We start from the raw sequence: 19,852 nt of genomic DNA on the forward strand, positions 1-19,852 counted from the left end.
TGGTTGTTGCATATATATATAACGGCAATGAAATAGGTCGGAGCCGGAGCTGCTCCTCAAATAACGGGCTCCAGCTCCGGCTCCGGCTCCAGCTGAATTTTATGTAGAGCTCCGGCTCCAGCTCCGGTGAAAATGCACGGCTCCGGGGCTCCGGCTCCGGGCTCCGGCTCCGGCTCCAAAGCCCTGATAGTGAGATAATTTCTCCAAGAGTATTGATCTATCCACTGTATCAAATGCCTTTTTAAGATGTAGAAAGATGCAGATGGTGGATAGATTACTGGTTGAATTACGTGGGACTCAGGTTACAATTCTTAACAGGTTATCAGACGACACACGCCTCCTATAACACGAACGCAGAACGGTAAAAGTAAATGACAGTAATATATTAGGAACAGTCGGGAATTCAGTAAAATATGATACGCGACAAGGCCGAACTCTCAATATGAGATCATGAGTTGGCATTTTAATTTCGGGCAAAATGACGCAAATGACAAACTTCTCTGTTCCGCAGATCAGATGAGATATTCGAAATCCAAATATGAGTTTAGAAAAAACGATGTTCGCTTTCTGAACGAATACTGATCTTGCCAATTTTCACGGATTCGTGATGCTACAAGCATTTTTAGTACAGCGTTCTAATGAGATATCAAATGACGATATGATCAACATCTCTCTCTCTCTCTCTCTCTCTCGCGACACGACGTAAACACATTACGACACTTATGCGGTCATGCGTGCAATCCACGGCTGCATTTGGTAAACAAAATTCGGAAACACGACTTGGTTGGAATTATAACTTGCCATACAGTTCAGGTTATTAACAATTTTATCAGATTAATACACCACAAGATTGTGATATATAAAAAGGAAATAGTATGTTGATGGTATTGCTCGTTTCAAGACACATACTCGAGGCCTACGGAACTAGCTTTCCCGAGAATGCGTGGCGTGAACGTGCAGTTCGAGTAGCAAGGCCATATCGCCCATATCGTCACCTCCAGTCAAATTTTTATGTTTGACGAATCAATAAATGTCTGTTGGTCTGTAGTTTTCCTTCATATAGAACTAATGTACCTGTACGTTTGATTTAGCTTGTGCGAGCGAAACTAAGGCAGCAGCAACAACGAAAATTTTATTTTGTCGGCCGGTGTCAACGAGGCAACCGAAGGATATGGGAACAATACAAAATCATGGAATTATTGCTGTTACTGTGATCACTGTTCTACTATCAGTATTTGGTTACTATCAATCACCTATCACTGCAGAGATAGTGGAACGTCCAGAAGAAGCGGAACCCGTGAAAGATCTAATTCATAGTAATGTGCTGGAAAAAGGTTATCGTATAAATGGATTGCATGGACCTGAATCTATCGCAATAGATCAGCATGGGAACATATACACCGGCCTGTTGGATGGGCGTATTGTAAAAATCCATAAGAGCGCCACTGGTGCATTAGGAGAAGGATTAGTTGAAGATATCGTCACAGGTCCGATTTCTGGAGTCAAACCTATTGATGGACATTATAAAACTCGCCCTCTCGGAATACGCTTGCACCAAGGAAAATTATACATCGTCGACGCATATTACGGATTGTACTCTGTTGAATTGACCACAAAAGAAATCGAAGTATTGATTAAACCTGACGATGTAGCGCCCGCCATGAAGTTTCCTAACGATCTTGACATTTCTCAAGACGGGGAGTATTTATATTTCACCGATACCAGCTCTCGTTGGAATTTGCATGAACTTTATTTTGAATTGCTTGAAGGGTCATGTAAGGGACGTTTTTTTCGGTACTCGTTCAAAAGCGGTAATATCAAGCTTCTAGCGAACAAGTTATGTTTCCCTAATGGCGTTCAGCTGTTAGACAATGGTAAAGTTGCTTTAGTAAGTGAAACCACACGTTTTCGTGTATTGTTTATAGACACTAGGCTCGGAAAAGTTAGTAACTATGTCACAGTACCAGGTTATCCCGATAACATCCGTAAAAATGCGAAAAATGAATATTGGATTGCACTACCAATTCGCAGGACGAAACTCTTTGATTTTGTAATGGATCACCCCATGCTAAGACAAATCGTGACTGGGATTTTACCTATGTCCTGGATCAGAGCGCTGTCCAATACAAAAATAGGTATGGCTTTGAAGATAAATCAGCACGGTAAAATTATCGGCGCCGTTCATGACCTTACTGGTAAAGTCTCGAATACAGTTTCAGAAATATTAGAGACTAAAGACGGCCAGATATTTGCGGGTTCTTACCGTGAGGCGTACATGGTCAAATGTCAAACGTGACGATGTGCTCCGCAGTAAACTGAATTATGTGTAATTCAGGTGCATTTGTGATTCAACATTTTTGTGCTGTGTTCTTGAATTGTGCCAAGTATGCAACGTTTTGCTGTATAGCCTACCCGTCAAATCGGACCACTTGACGTGCCAGATGTGGAATTTCCCACATCGACTATGCAATTATGTATATGTCAGATGCCCACTGAATCCTATCACTTTCAAAGTACCAGCACGCTCACAGATCTGACCCTTTCAAGGAGCTATGACAAGATGGGCCAGGGATTGTATCTTGTTACGATATATTCCGTCACTCAAATCCAGTATCATTTTGTTACATTCCCCAGCGTCTCAGTATTTATATCAAGTAGGACTACCGCAACCAATTGTGTGATGTTCTTTGGAACTTCCTTCTCCCTATATATTGTACTGTAAATTGAATAGAAAATATATCGTGGATTTGTTGAAATGTTTAGTGATTCTAAGTATCCTTCCAGTAATTTTTACTAGGGCCGGCCAAATCAAGTACCTGATTCGATTCCGAGCCGAGTCCTGTGGAGTACCACTCACCAATACTTCATACATATCAAGATCTAATTGTCAAGTTAAAAAATGTACCGCACCGTTCATACGATCACAATGAAAATAATGGCAGTTGCATGTTTCCTTAATTTTTACCATATGGGCCTAGCATACAATATGCCCGAACACTTTGCATTGAAATACTATCCTGAAGATGTGCATAGCCTCACACTACATGATTTGAATGTTATGCTAGAGTAGGGTTGCCATACGTCCGGAATTTCACTGTTCAAACTAGAGTCCGGTAGGAATTTCTAAAACATGCCAAATGTCCGGAATTTTGAAGAGTTGACGTAGGCTCATAATTTTTTCGTAAATCAGCATAAAAACAATATTTTTTGGGAATATTTATGCGATGCACGATAGTTTTCTTCGCGCTGCGCGCGATTTACTATCACAATTATTGATTTTGATATGGAGACCACCACCCTCGCAAAAACTGCAAAAAAATATAAATAAAAACAACCTTCATTTACTGGAATAAGCCTAATTGTAATCACAATGAAAGGAGAACGGTAAATTCCTAGAGATCGTTAAAACCGTTTAAATGCTTGATTCAAAGATAGTGGTTCCAAACGGGGGGGGGGTGGTCGTCTGCCTTTATTCTGGGGTTTGTGAAGGTGCTGACTTCTTTTAGTAATCAGCTCATCAAATTCTGATCTGGGCCACGGAGGGTTTTCAAATTGGAGATGGAGTCGCGACCATAAAAGGTTTGAAACCACTAGATGTTGGCTGTTTATAAAGCTCCGTGGGGCGCACCGGCATAAGAGTGATAAACAATCTTATCAGTAGGACATGAACATGACTTGACCATGTGCAATTACGCTCCCTGTATTTCGAACTCATCATCCTCCACCAGCTCTAACACTAACTCTGATCATGTGGGCGGAGAGCAGTAGCTATGTGGTAATATATGGAACGACCAATATTATTGACAGAATTCATTCAAATAATTTAACGACCAAATGCATATAGAAACCAGATTCATATAGCAAGCACCCCCTCCCCACCCAGAAGTTGCATCGATTGCCCTATGGTGTGGGCTCAAAATCATTGTATATTTGGGCAGGAGGAGGCTGTAAACAAGTGCTTTCGGTCCCCGTTACACGGCAACACGCTCCTGCTCCGGATCGTGACCAGCACCTCTGGTCTCAGAGCAAAGCTTTGCTCGTGTGACGTCATTACTCATTTTGAAATCCACTAGTGGGCGCTAAAGAGTGTCCAGAATTTGTGTTTCTGAAATATGGTAACCCTATGCTAGAGCCAATTGAAGTTTCAAGGCTTCGATGTGACGCCACGGTAATTCCCACCAATAGTTTTTCGTCGAAAGCAATGTATAGTTAATTGCGGTGCTCAATAACCGACTGTTACTGCTACTTGGAATCATTATGCCCAGTCAGCTTATTCCCAATGTTATTACAAGAATAGTTTGCGTGTAATGTGTGTGAATGATATATGCTAGTCAGGAGAGAGGTAGAGAACGACTGGCTTGAAAGGTAGCCGCCCAAGTAATTGCTGTGTCTTGGAGAGTAAGTTCGCAACAGCACAAGCCTCATAACTATATATATCGACATCGAAACTACAAATATAGCAGCAAGGCATTTTAATCGTCTTGAAATAGTAGGCATATCAAGGTTATCAGGGACACTAGTAATTACAATTATACACAGAGAGAAACAAGGAGTGCCGTGCTCTTCCACCTTGAGTGAACGAGAACGATAGACAACCATTTAACTACACGTGAAAACAGTAAGCAGCAATATCCAACAGTAAATAAATGATGTCTGCTCGCGGCGCAATGTTTTCAGTCGCATTCGTTCCCATTTTGTAGCAGCCACGGGTCAACGCCTGACAATGATGGCTGGCAGACTAGGCTTTCGAACCCGCCAGTGTTTTGTGGCTTGTCGCCAAAGCATCGAGTCTCGACCTCCGCCGATCGGTCGCTTTATGCAGTCTGCATCAATTTTTGCAACCCGTCTGGGATTGCGACCGCGCCCGTTCATACTAGCAGGGCGGGCGTCGGCTTCCGGCCGGGCCACGCCTCCTTCATGTATTTCTTTTTGGGCCGCGAGTTCTCGGGCTCGACCCGCGGGCGAACGACTGGAGTAGTTTTGAGAGAAGTCTGGATTTTCACCTGGAGAAAGAAACAAGTTTGGTCATGCCATTGATATAGAAATTGTGTCCACGGGTTGGCCGTTTTCATGGGTAGATTTTGAAAATGTGGCCGTATTTTGGTTGGTCGAAAACAATAGTATACTACAACCAAACTACACCTGGCCATTAAAATCAATAGATATTGCGACCAAATTGTGAATATCAGGCTGTGCTTTCGGACGGAGATTGTGCTATTGGAAAAATTCATACTGAAATAAACCTGAATATTTTCTGCTGACATTCGTCAGAGGTAAAGGTCAGCAAGAGAATTGGAAAGAACATTGCATATCAACAATCGTATCACCAAATCTAACGTCACCGGCATGAAATTTCGAACAGTCAGGCTAGGGTGAAGAGATAGCTTACGCTCAAAATACGATTTTTAGATGGTAGTCCTTGTGTTGGCACAAACTAGGTTGGTGTATTTTGAGTAAATTCGACTCCAAGATTGTACTATGGCCAAACTAAAATTGGCCCTGAATTACTATGGCCTTCAAGGCTGTATTTTTGCATGTTTTTTACGCTAACTACTCACTCTGTAATGAATAAAGTAATTTTGGGACATGTTCGCATCAATTTTTAAAATTGTCACAATGACAATCAGGCGAAGTAGCCTTCTGTATCACCATGACTGTTTTCAAAAGCTACTTCCACTCATAACTCAGAAGAAATTTACGACATCACTTCTAAATCTTATTGCGCACAAGGGGTTCTAGTTCGTGAAAAGGGTCAAAAAACCGTAAGAGGGCACATATGACACGCTCTCCTTGGAGAATAAATTATGAAACAGGCTAGCTCACCTCGGGCTCCATTTCGACGTCCGGGGCAGGATTGGGCAGCGGCAGGGAGAATCCTGTCACCGCAGTCTTTGCGGATGGAGACGTCACGGTGGCCGGTTTCGTAGGAGTTTTGTCTGTGCGGAAAAGGAAGATGAACAGATTTGGGCAGGACCCTTCCATTAACAAACACACATAATTATAAGATGTGATTCCATGTTTCATGTGCGGCTAATAACAGGGTCAATGGCAAAAATGAGAATGGGATGCTTGAACATGTGGGTTAAATTCAGGGTTAAGGTTCGGGTAGTTTTTTGAGTTGTTAAGTCACATGCTCAAGTGTTGTTATCGGTATTAAACCGATAACGGATTGGGTGAAGAACGTAATAACTTGGCAATAAGGTTCATATTCAGCAATTTACCTTGATACCACCATGCCCCACAATGATTTTCACATTGATATCGCTGATGGCCCACTGACCAACGACACGAGCAAGCATGGGTACTAATTGACATACCAATGTACAGTCGGTTATTGCGACATAACGCCGGCAGTAGATAGTGTCTACAGCAGTGGTTCCCAACGTGGGCGATATCGTGGTATGCCAATATTTGGGGGGCAATGATCGGCGTGGAGCTTGAAAAGGGGACGATGAGCCGAAAAAGGTTGGGAACCACCGGTCTACAGGCAGGACGAATGGAAAAAACGAAAATTCCGAGAACAGTTTTGGTCAAACGTAAACCAGGACTTGTCGTAGGAAGGGTAGGCAAAAGCGAGTCCCTCACCGACTGAGGTCGAGTGCCGAGATACCAAACAATATGACATCACACATTGTAACAGACTTGATATGTGTACGTTTTGTTCGAAACTGAGGAATATTGATAATGCCACATCCGTTCTTGAAAACGCAATTCCTAATATTCATTTCTGACGTGTGGGACACGGGACGAACGCAAAGTCTTGCGACCGCGCCACCATTACGGCTTACCTGTCTCCAGCTCTTCGTACAATCCTTGGTTGTAAAACTCTTGGACTCGCTTGTTGATTTCAGAGGACAGCGGGACTAAACCAGATCCCTCACCACGCATTTTCTATGAAAAAACATTAAAGAGAGTAAGCTTGGGCGATGTAACCTGAAGATTACAACTAGAACTTCTGATTTACGGCAGTAAGTCAAAAAAACACCAATCTACGATCAAACTACATTTGAATAAGAATCTAGCGTCTCCAGTCCGACAGGCTTCTAAATAGTGGCAGTCAACTTCGTTATTTGCAATCAGACTGTAGTCGATTAAGAAACTAGCGCTGCCAGTCGAACAGAAGTATATCATACCTCTGTAAACAACAATTTGTGATGCTAATAACATACTCGAGTATACTGGTGGGCAAAATCTACTTAAATACTTTGTGAGTCACGACTTCTGATGACGAGTAACTCCTTGCAAAACTTGTCAAACACGTAACTGGAACCGTGTGCCTATAAGTGGTCTTCTTACCTTGGAAGGTATGACTTGAACAGATACCATGTTGCGGAATCTGCCGACGTTAGGGTCAATGTCCTCTGTAATATAATTGCATATTAGTTCCTTGATTCCCCTAAGAAAATCGGATCATGATCAGATCCCGACAGTGTTGAGATGACTCGAGTCACTTAGCTAAAATGACTTGACTTGGCGTGTCAGAAATGTGGATTGAGTCGTGACTCGGAGCAAAATTCACGAGTCAATTTCAAGTCATCAAATAATCGGTGTCGATAAAAATCACTGTATCTTGCATATGTTCGGATTGTTCGCAAAACGCAGGCGTAACCCGTGAGAGCGACCAATCATTCAATGACCGTGCGTTTTACTGAGCCTCCATTGTTCTCTCGCGAATAAATTGACCGCAAACGAAGTGATCAAAGCTTACAGCTTACGTTGTCGTAAACTTGTAATAAAGTAATATATTAGAAAATTATCTACTTTAACTAAACCTCTTGTTTTATTGATTTTGAATTCGAATATAGTTAATATACTCCTCAACCATTGGCGCAGTCTCGAATTGTATCATATCAATATGTAAATGGGTAAAGGGTAATGTATTGCATCTTATCAATTCGTTTCTCTATTCTCTATTTTAGTTGGTAACTATAAACTGAGGCTACCTTTATGTGAGCGAAACAGCGCCTTCTTGCATGTATATTCAACTCTATATTTGTTCATCGGTTCAAAATCAATGACCACTCAATCTGTACTTCAGTCAGCTAACAAAATGTAATGACGTAATCATGCCTCATACTTCGAAAAGGCAACTTGACTCGTGCCTTGACTGGACTTGACTCGAGTCACCTTCGAAAACCGATTGACTTGACTCGACTCGAGTCAAAATGTGCAATGACTCGAAATAACTCGTGACTCGAAGGTAGTGACTTGATCCAAACACTGGACCCCGATCATGTTTCGCCCCATTTATTCGACGGAGTTGGCCGGTGGCCACGTTTGAGAATGCAGGTTGCATCTTCACAACTGACACAAATGTCAAATGACACTACAAACGGGTGCACTTGAATATATATTCAGTCGCCGTGTGACGGGAGCTCTTTTGCCCAGTAGACATGACAATCTCACTCATGAAATTGATGTATGCGTAGTTAAAAAAATAACATTTTTTACAAACTTGCTTGCTAGGCGATTAAATTATCAGAAAACGATGCACGCCAAATTTGAATCAATTCCGTCCGGTAATCGCGAAGCCATTACAGATTTAAAATTTTGAATTTATTACAAATTATTCGAAAAAAAATTTGTCAAATTTGATTGGCTATCCCATGAAATTGATACCCTGTCTACAAAAACGATGCAAAACAAATTTGACTCAATTCCAACCCGTAGAAGCGAAGTTAATGCAGCTGGAAATTTCGGATTTGAAAAAATAGCATTCACGGTGGGTAATCCCAAAATTATCGACGAAAAACTCAAATAACTTCGCTTCTTCCGGTTGGAATTGAGTCAAGTTTGTTTTGCAGCGTTTTTGTACACAACGTATCAATTTCAAGGGGTAGCCAGTAAATTTTGACTAATTTATTTTTATATAATTTGTAATAAACTCAAAATTTTAACACTGTAATAGCTTCGCGACTATCGGTTCGAATGGATTCAAATTTGATGTGCATTGTGTTTTAGGAAGCCTGACGATTTAATAGCCTAGCAAGCAAGATTTGGATTTTTCAACAGCCCTAATGCGCATCTTAAAACTACTGCCTACTTTACAAAACATGAAGCTAAAAAGCAAGTAGTTCTACCTAAAAAATTGTGGAGTAGATAAACGAGTTTGAAAAAATACCCGCCCTAGTAAGTTGTACGAGGATGAGGCAAAATCAAATCGAGTACTCGGACAGATAGAAGTCACGTTACCGCCTGCGTGTGGTTGGGAGTGGAGTAGCATAGAATAGTGTATGACTACGTGGCATGTTAGCGGGATACAGGGACGGCACGCTTTGGAACTGTGAACAGACCCGGATTGATAATAATTTCTTCTTCGTTAAAAGTGATAGACTTTCTCTTCCTCTTCATCCTGGGCGGTTCCTCTACCGGGATCGTTGTGACTCTCTTGTTATGAGCGGTGTTGTATTCCGTGAGATTCTACAAGCAAAATTGCGGAGTCAAGCTCGAGTCAACCGAATTACAAATAATATGCACAATAAACGCGGTTCAGTCTAGCGTTCATATGCCACAGACGTGGTCAGTAACTAAGCAGTAAGCACTTTTACTTTTTGGAGTTTTGCCCACTTGCAGCATTCTACTTAAACAGTTTTATAGGCAAAACTTTCTTTTAGAATTAGAATTTTCAAAAGTATAAAGTAGATTTACCATATCCTCATGAGCGGTGCTTGATTGCTTGATTCCAAGCTTAATTGCCAGGGTTGCAATGACTCGAATCGACTTTGGTCATTTTTTCAAATGCGTAAAATGACTCGAGTCGAGTCATTGTGCACGAACCAAGTCATACGGCTCAAGACTAGGATGGCCAAGAAAGAGATTCCATTGTAACTTAAACTTCGATTAATGGTAAAGTTACCACATTATAGGTAATTCGTCTATCAGTCCTGATACTTGGAAAATAGGGCCAGAAACTGTCGCTCAGACTGAATAAAATTACGAATATTATGAATGTGAGTCATTCAATATTACTCGAGCAGTGTTGAAAAGTGTGAATTGAACCAGGTTGAACCGTAAAGTGAACATAATGACTCGGACTCGGCCCTCTACTCCACTAGTTCTAAAACTTTTTTAGACACGCCCTCCTTTATAATAGTGAAAAATTTTGCGCCCCCCTTATCGTCATATCATTAAATGCAATCAGAATGCTAGCGATGAGAGAATTCTCAAATATGAAATTCGGTCTATACACAGAGAAAGAAATATGAATTGGCGGTAAATCGTGCAGCGCGCGAAGAAAACTTTTGGTTGACCACGGCTTGGCGCCCCCATTTTGATGAATTCACGCCCCCAAGATTGAGAACCCGGCTCTACTCGCTGACTTGGACTCGGACTTGACTCGAGTCCAAACTATAAAAGTCAAATTGACTTATGACTTGGTCACAAACCTGTTAATAATCTACTCGGCCTGGAATCTCTGATCACTCAAGTAGGCCGACTCGATTTTGGCCTCCCATAGTAATTGCTGGTCAAGTGATTTACTGAAGAGTTATTGCTCTGCTGACCAGTCAATCAATGACCATAGATGAAATACGCAGGAGTATAAACACAGAAAACGCGACAGAATGAAACGGACGCTCGTTTTGCTACAATACGCCAGACAAACGGCGCGCAGGAAAGCAGGCTCACATCTAATTCGTCTTCTTCCATTGGCAATCCGAATTTTATTTGCTCTTCCTCCATACGAATTTCCTCTTTAGCGGCGGCCGGAGGACGCTCTGTGTAGGCACAAAATATAACATTTGCAGTGAGCCGCTCAAACAAAATATCGATGAAATCGAATGCAGCTGTGCATAAGCAGATGCAATCAGTGGCGAAGTACCTGCACTTTCTTAGTTACTGAATTAGGTTTTCCCTACTAGCACTGTTTTCCGATGGTTATACGTTCAGACGACCTCGACATCGGATAGTTAGGCAAAACTGGTAACTTTTTACACTACAGATTTACAAAAATATAAAATAGTTTAGGGACAAATATGTATAACTTTTACGTTTGCAATCGTCATAAGAACAGTGACTGCTGAATATATTTTCGAAGATTGCATTTGTTTCAAATAACGTCATTACCATCTATGTTGCATTAATCGTGCAAATGCGTCTTGCAATTTTGAAAATACGCACCACTGATCAATTGCCAAGGGTTTGCAAACCCGCAACCAAATCTACCTTTGAAAACTACATACGGTAGGCTACGCGAGTAGTTTCAGACCTTCAATGTTATACTTCCAATTGAAGTAGTTTTGACACGTTACCTGTACTTGAAATATATGGTACTACTGGAACTCCTACTTGAGTAGCAATGTTGATACTTTGACAGACTTTGTGTATAAGATACATCCCATAATTAAAATACAGGCCGCTAGTACACACCAAAGGCATCCACACTTTCAGGTTAGCATTGAAAGGTATGGTCCTATTCTTTCCTCTTGACTAAATGCAACACAGATTCGAGTCAGAGTTGTGATTTGTATTTTACGGAAGTTACATTATTGCTTCTGATGAAAAAAGCACATGACAAACTCTATTCTCAAAGGACAGGATATAGCAGTTGAAAATCACGTTTAATGCAATGCCTAAGTAGGCTACCTATGCAAACCATATTTCACATGACCATACGTGTTCATCAAAATTGTCAACGATGAATCGGCTAAATCAAGACAACTCCTATTTTTGGACTTTTTGGACACACAATCAGAGCGAGCCAACATACCTTTCAAGATGTAATGTCGCGTGGAAGCCCCAAAATGTATCGAGCTATCGAAAGGTATCGGTGTCGGCTTTCTGGCTTCTAATCTGACGTTTCCAACCATCGAACCGTGAGCTGAAAGGGATAGACAGACATGTAATAATTTTTTACACTGCAAAATTAAATAAGGTGTGTGTAGTGACGATTACTAAGTAATACTTGATGGTGATAGGTGTTGTTCGACATAATAATACAGTTGCACGACTTAAAATAAGGGTTAACATATTAGTGATGTAAATTGCTAATCAACAGTGGCGGTGAAAGTATTCAGCGTAGGTACTCAAGTAGAAGTAATGCAGTGAATTTCTACTGAACTATAAGTAAGTAATGCAAGTCGGAAAAGTACTCGAGAGAGTAGCTTCATAAGTAGTTTGGTCAAGGGTTTGCGCACATTAGCAGTTAATCATAGGTTCCTACTTCCAGCATCTAAAAGTCAACAAATTTCTTGGAAATATAACTACGGTAGGCTAGTTAAGAACAAATCAACATTATAGGACAGACGTTTTTCAATCACAAACACCATTGTTGAGTCCTCAATGCAGATGTATCCAGATTATCTACAGTAATTGATTAATACTACTCCATCAGAGAAAATTCTAATTGATAGCGGTTTCTCAGTTTGTTTCCAGAGCATAATAAAAAGTTACCAAATAGTCGTTTGTAATAACTCAACATTATCCACAGTTCCCCACAGTGTGGTTGAGTAAAATTGAGTGTTACTTGCTACACACTGTAATAATATCAGCGTCAAGAAAATTAACAGCGTATGGCTATTCTGCAAATATATTTTGAAGAAATACAGTAGTTGATTTTGTCACCGTTAGTGTAATATGTTGAATGACATCACACAGGACATAGTCGAGAAAGCATGGTTGCTTTCAAAGTAGGCCTACGATCTTTAAGTTCAAGAACGCAATACAAATATTTAGGCACATGCTGTATTTTAAGATAGTGTTACTTGTTACAATTGTCAGATTAAAATACTCTCCACAAAAAACATATGGGATGTTTATTTTCTGTGATCAACACAGACCTGTACGCATTACCATTATAACCACACAACTCATTAAAACAGGATATGGAGCAAGAAAAGCTGTCGTCCCACTTGACAAAATTTTCAGTTGACAGTCTGCCAACCACTGGACAATTCCACCCGATACGGAAACGTTCTTAACAATAATTCATCTGTACTTACTGCTTCCTAAATCGATAATAAACATTCTCTTCAAATGCTTGTGGTACACGAGTATCGCGTGAACTCTCGAGCACGAGGAGTGTTCCGTGATAAAATCACAAGAATCCGAGTTTCGGCCGAAAACGTAGCATTTCTTTTCGTCGATAATCAGTTTCTGGAAATGGTATCGAAAGGCATACTTGACTGTCGGCTTAGTGGTTTAAAACGAATTTCAATACGTTGTAATACGTCTGTAATTGTAAATTGGCGAAAATCAGTCAATCTATCACTATTCAAGTATTCAATCATTCTTGTAGGGACAGGATTAAGCAGGATTAAGAATAAGAGCAGATACAAGATTTTTATAGTAAGTTATATCACGCAAGATGAGAGTTCAGTCAACCGTAACTATACCAGGTCACGCATTCGGAGCTGAAACTTTAAGTTCGATCCTCAAAGTATTAGATAGTATCACAATTTTCCGACCCATGCGAGCACCTACACCAATGCAACAATTATACTCATTTCAAGTCACTGGGTCTGGACATGATCAAATCAGAGATCATACTAACTTCCACTAGCTTCTCTCCCTTCATAACATTCAAGTGAGTCCCGGATGGCGCAACACCTGCCCTGGAATAAAAAATAAGAATATTTACATGAAAATGGGAACAAGTAAAGATTAGGGCAGTGTTTCCCAACCCCGAGTCCGCGGACTCATTTGAGTCCGCGGAAGGTCCTGGGTGAGTCCGCGAGCCCAGTAATTTTAAGTAACTTTATCGGCACACACGTTGACAGATTGTCAACCTTGTATTTCCTCGTGTTTTTCAATGGAAAGACGCCAGTCTCATAGTGAATATATTATTTTAGGTAATTTTATATCGATAAGACCTTAAGAAACGATCATGGATCTTAATCTAGCGGTCTACGGACTTAGTTTTAGATTGAGAAGTCGAAAATCTACCGAAACGTCAAAATTTTCAATTATTTCTTCCACTTCCGATATGATTTCGGAACATGTAATTGACGGACCTACGGGGCTCGTTCACTTTCGGACCAAAGTCATTGCAGCCTTACGGAGAAAATAGCTTTTTGGTCCGAAAGTGAACGAGCCCCGTCCTGGTCCGGTTTCGTCAAATTCCGATTTGAGAATGAGGCTGCGTAATACCTATTTTGAAATGTCAGTAACCTTAATAGCTGTCATAAAAAATGCATAGATGCCTCAAATATGTGACTGGCGGTACTCAACTTGAATAGTGCTTTCAGAACTATACATTCATTGCAGTAGAATTTATTACCTCGGTGGCTTTTCAGGTTTCCCTTATCAAGAATTAACGCCACCATAAGAAGGAGAACGAGTTTGTATACAATCTATATACCGCTAATTGTCTATGTAACGTCTTCTGTGTATTGTATAATTTGATTCTTTCTTATCCCTTTATTATGACTACCGGAGTACTGGTACAGCTGACTTTGGCCAGCTACCGTTACTTTTTATTATTGCATTGTTACGTCACATTTTGTCAATTTGGATTTCAATTGAATCTCTCTATATGCTTCTTATTGTGCCGACTCTTGTTGATAAGGGCCATACGAAATGCCTTCACGTGAATAAATTATACTGCAGCGAATATAGTTTTGAAAGCAATATCAGAGATACCTCAATAAGCGATGTTTCACCACGTATATTTCAAACGCAAGAACAACGAAACAGCACTGCAAATAATATTCGTTCTTCTGAGATTTTCTGTGTCTTGGGCAAACCAGTTGGTTGTAAGTATCACAAGCAAAACGGGTATGCTTTGCACATCTGTAGCATCTTCCTGGTTTGATACCAAACATGCCAGGTATAAACCCCTATTATCGCCAACTGGAATTTTTCAAACTTTATGTCCGAGGTAGCCTATAGTTAAAATTGTCATAAGCGATTCTATCATGGTCATAAACTGTACAATTTTGGTCGGATTGACTTGAATTTAGTACGAATGGACTCGGAATTTAATGATTAGTATTCACAATTTACATACCGAATATGCCAGGTATAAACCCCTAGGACAGTTCCTCAAACACACGTATGCAGGACTGTAACTGCCACACCCCAAACCTCCATAATTGGGTGGCGAGCTCGAAGGGTGCCAAAACTATTTCGTGAATTAACATAAATTATAGAGTATTTTTTTTAAATTTATGCAACTTTAAAAAAAATCGCGCTAAGCGGGATTTAATGGTGTCGAATTTCTTGATTATTAGGTACCCTTCCCCCAAGAAAAAATACGCATGAATTATATCATTTTCCGAAACGACTCACTCAGTTCTACCGGTAAATCTGATTACATGAGCAGAGACATGATAAAAAGTTTACATCAATATATATGCAATTCCCGATCATGTTGACCAAATGTAGAATATTTTCGCGCTTCGCGCGGTTCATTCGAAACGAGATGGCTAACTCAACAGTACAAAAATTTAGCTGAGAAGTAGGGGTAAAAAGGTATCGGAAGAGGGGGCGAAGCCGTTTGGGGCGAAGCCCCCCCAATAAGTTAGATTTATCACCCTGTGGGGGCCCAAAACCAACGTTTTGTGGGGGGGGGGCTGACGAAGTGGTGTTACGGTCCTGCACGTAGGCACATAGCACACGTTTGCGGCGCGATATACGCTGAGTATTGGTAATTGATTATTGCGACTCTTTCACTCACAGACGTTATTCGGCGGATATTGATAAATCGTAGGGAAATGTGCTAATCACAAAGACAATCTATAGTGGTCTATAAGTAGAACTCCAGATATGGACTGCATTACTGAACAGTTGCTTGAATTGCAAGCCGATAGATATGGAAAGACAAGTTTAAAAAAGCTTCCTTGAATCAATTTTGGCCAAATGTGCAGTCGATGGAGCACAGTCTTTCAGATCTTTGCTAGCAAGCAGAAACAGCTCTTTTGCTATTTCTATTTCCGGCCACATAGCCTACCTGTGGGAATCTGGCTTTTCAACTCTCACGGTAAACAAAAGAAGTATAGCAATAGACTACAACCAGAAGATCACATCAGATGTGAGCCTACATTGACAACCATAATTCCGGAATTTGATAAACTTGTCAAGCAAGATCAAGGACAAGCCTCTCATTAAGTGTGGGTTGGGTGAAAACAGAGCTTGCTTTTCTATTGTTACCGTAATACACTCTCGTGGATAGAAACCAAAAAACCTACTTTTCGTTAATATAAAGCTTGAGTCCGCGAATACATAGGCGAGCTTGAAAATAGTCCGCGGGTCAAAAAGGTTGAGAACCACTGGATTAGGGGCACAGAAATAGTTTACACTTGCAAATTTGTTTCTACCACAAATACATTGTAATTGATGATATTAACTTAAACAAAAACAGCAGGGCCAAAACGATCATTTGGCGACAAAGTTTGTTAGTCTTATACATTATAGCATAGAGGCCTACTGCTATTCCAATAACAAAAGTGGAATACGCTCATCACAACAGCTGATCGAGTAGTAGTGAAATAAAAACATAATGGAGACTTGATTTTACTTGATTAATTTACATGAAAATGAAAAAAATCAAATAGAGATATTGAACATGAGTCATAAACATTGGCATTAGAAAACCACAAGTCCTCGCATGCAAATGTATATGTTACGGCAATATTGAGAAGACGCTACATAATATAGTGATTCAATTAAAGTAAGCAAGGAACGCAAACTCATTTAATAGGCTAGTTTTCAGGTATCTGCCATCCAAAGATCTTGTATTCTAATCCTTTCCCAGTAATAGCCTATATTTAATAAAATTGGGATGCAAAAGATTAATTGACAGCATTGTAAGCGTCAAAGACCACATCGTTGGAATTTGTGGAATATTTGCGATCCTGTGACTCAAAAAGACACGATTACGTTAGCAGTTGAATTTTGAAAGAACACATCGAATGCCATAGAAATCCCATTTCATAAATATTTGGGCAGGAATTCAAAATTGTGATCTTACACGTATCTGATTGAATTGGGTAAATGGTGAGCACTCATAAATATCATTAGGGTTTCATGAAGTGGGATCATCACATGAAATCCAGGCAGTTAGTCATTGGGGCCTTAAACAAATACTGATGTAGCTATAATTTGAAACGGCCACATTTCACAGACAATAAATTCTATTTAAGATGGGTTTTTATGATTCAACATGAATTTCTTACCACGACGGAATTTCATAGTCCCCCTGTCCAAGAGTAGCAAATTTCCCAGTAGCTCTCACTTTGCTTGCCATCACTACCGTGAGAAGTGGTAGCAGTATTGTCACTTGAGAATGTTTGATAACTTGTTTAAGAATCAATATTCGTATATTTCTCTATAATTTCGAGAAAAAAAAAGACTTGTTTGCTATTATTGATCAGCTTATAACTCCAAGAGGTTCAGTAACAGATATAATCAATTTTTGATAAACCATGAACACTGGCTGAAACAAGGTAATTTTGCAATGATTCCACGTGATGATCCTGGCGGTAGGTTCAAATGAGGCTTATTGGAGCATTGTACCAGTATTGGACCACTGTGATTCTGCCAGAAAATGCGTACGTCATATTTCCGAAATCGCTGAGTCATTGTTGTCGGAATGATTCACTTGAGCTAAGATCAAATATTATAACCGGAAAAACAATTTCGCGACAGATTTGGAGTGCAAACGAACTGAAACACACGAGTTTTATCAATAAATGGCGCAAACGGTATGATCAATACAATATGTCATCGAAACTTGGAAGGAGTGCTTCATTTTACAACCGCCAGGTAGTACTTATGGCATCTAAATTTTCAGCCGTTACGTAATCTACGCAGGCGGACCTACTTCGATTCTCGCCTGTAGCCGAAGCATCAGAGGATAATTTGTGTTCCTTCCCCCATATTTGACTGTTTCTTACGGCGTCAAGACGCCCGAAGAAAGTCTCCACAAAAGATTATATGTGATATCGAGCAGAAAAAAAAACAAATTATAACGTTTAACGAAGACAGCCTATCCCACACTGTTACATGGGCCAATTGGCTTTAGTCGTTGTTTGATTAAAATACCATAATAGGTAAATGCAACACCTTCTTGCCGGTTAACTACATCGCATTACACGCTATGTGTCTTGAGCACATCAGAATATAAATGATTACGATTATTGCGATCAACGTCATGTTCGTGTTTGGTATAGGTCGACTATAATGCCGCAATTTATAAGTTATTCAATAAACAATAAAAACAAAAAAATGCAATAGCGTTGCTTCTGCTTCGGACATTTTATATATTCGCAAAACTATTTCATCGTATGGTTTTACGTAGCCTACTTATTGAAGATCAAAACGCACGATTTTCAAGTTTCAATCGACAATTAGGACACCCGAATTGTAACGGCGTGCCCTCTGCTTCGGATGTGTTACATATTGGGATAAGTATTAAATCATGATGTTAATGACAATATCAAAAAGTTGGGCAATTGCGTACTTTTTTATGATCAAAATGCGTGATTTTGCGTTAAATGCGACTTTTCGTCCAATTCGAATTTTGGGCAGTTTCAATCGACAATTAGAACGCCCAAAATGTAACGGCGTGCCCTCTGCTTCGGATATGCTATATATTTCGATAAGTATTACATCATGATATTAACGATAATATCAAAAAGTTGAGAAATTGCGTACTTTTTCAAGATCAAAATGCACGATTTTGCGTCAAATACGACTTTTCGTCCAATTCGATTTTCGCTCTATTTCAATCAACGATTAGGACACCCAAAATGTAACGGCGTGCCCTCTGCTTCGGATATGGCATATATCTGGATAGGTATTACATCATGATATTAACGATAATATCAAAAAGTTGAGAAATTGTGTACTTTTTGAGGATCAAAATGCACGATTTTGCGTCAAATACGACTTTTCGTCCAATTCGATTTTCGGTCTATTTCAATCAACGATTAGAACACCCTAAATGTAACGGCGTGCCCTCTGCTTCGGATACGGTATATATTTCGATAAGTATTACATCATGATGTTAATGACAATATCAAAAAGCTGGGAAATTGCGTACTTTTTTATGATCAAAATGCATGATTTTGCGTTAAATGCGACTTTTCGTCCAATTCGAATTTTGGGCAGTTTCAATCGACAATTAGAACGCCCAAAATGTAACGGCGTGCCCTCTGCTTCGGATATGGTATATATCTGGATAGGTATTACATCATGATATTAACGATAATATCAAAAAGTTGAGAAATTGCGTACTTTTTCAAGATCAAAATGCACGATTTTGCGTCAAATACGACTTTTCGTCCAATTCGATTTTCGGTCTATTTCAATCAACGATTAGGACACCCAAAATGTAACGGCGTGCCCTCTGCTTCGGATGTGGTATATATCTGGATAGGTATTACATCATGATATTAACGATAATATCAAAAAGTCGAGAAATTGCGTACTTTTTCAAGATCAAAATGCACGATTTTGCGTCAAATACGACTTTTCGTCCAATTCGATTTTCGGTCTATTTCAATCAACGATTAGGACACCCAAAATGTAACGGCGTGCCCTCTGCTTCGGATGTGGTATATATCTGGATAGGTATTACATCATGATATTAACGATAATATCAAAAAGTTGAGAAATTGCGTACTTTTTCAAGATCAAAATGCACGATTTTGCGTCAAATACGACTTTTCGTCCAATTCGATTTTCGGTCTATTTCAATCAACGATTAGAACACCCTAAATGTAACGGCGTGCCCTCTGCTTCGGATACGGTATATATTTCGATAAGTATTACATCATGATGTTAATGACAATATCAAAAAGTTGGGAAATTGCGTACTTTTTTATGATCAAAATGCATGATTTTGCGTTAAATGCGACTTTTCGTCCAATTCGAATTTTGGGCAGTTTCAATCGACAATTAGAACGCCCAAAAT

At 39.9% G+C, this 19,852-nt stretch overlaps 2 protein-coding genes across 2 annotated transcripts; one reads left to right on the top strand and one right to left on the bottom strand.

The window, feature by feature from the left end:
- Nucleotides 1-1,136: 1,136 nt before the first annotated feature.
- LOC145449108 (adipocyte plasma membrane-associated protein-like) lies at nt 1,137-4,308 on the top strand. The gene has a single exon (XM_080327582.1). It carries the CDS (start codon nt 1,172-1,174, stop codon nt 2,294-2,296), a length of 1,125 nt encoding a protein of 374 aa, XP_080183708.1. The 5' UTR covers nt 1,137-1,171; the 3' UTR covers nt 2,297-4,308.
- A 149-nt stretch (nt 4,309-4,457) lies between these two features.
- LOC145449109 (nuclear inhibitor of protein phosphatase 1-like) lies at nt 4,458-17,296 on the bottom strand. Its single transcript, XM_080327583.1, has 10 exons — nt 17,112-17,296; nt 13,490-13,550; nt 12,939-13,092; nt 11,708-11,818; nt 10,627-10,715; nt 9,294-9,420; nt 7,297-7,361; nt 6,789-6,891; nt 5,824-5,936; nt 4,458-5,003 (listed from the first exon to the last, which is right to left on the bottom strand). The coding sequence occupies exons 1-10, from the start codon at nt 17,180-17,182 to the stop codon at nt 4,869-4,871; spliced, it is 1,029 nt and encodes a 342-aa protein (XP_080183709.1). The 5' UTR covers nt 17,183-17,296; the 3' UTR covers nt 4,458-4,868.
- Nucleotides 17,297-19,852: the final 2,556 nt, after the last annotated feature.

Source organism: Botryllus schlosseri, chromosome 10 (genome assembly GCF_051294905.1).
Source record: "Botryllus schlosseri isolate E-star chromosome 10, Bs_hap1, whole genome shotgun sequence".
In the NCBI taxonomy this organism is placed as follows: domain Eukaryota; kingdom Metazoa; phylum Chordata; class Ascidiacea; order Stolidobranchia; family Styelidae; genus Botryllus; species Botryllus schlosseri.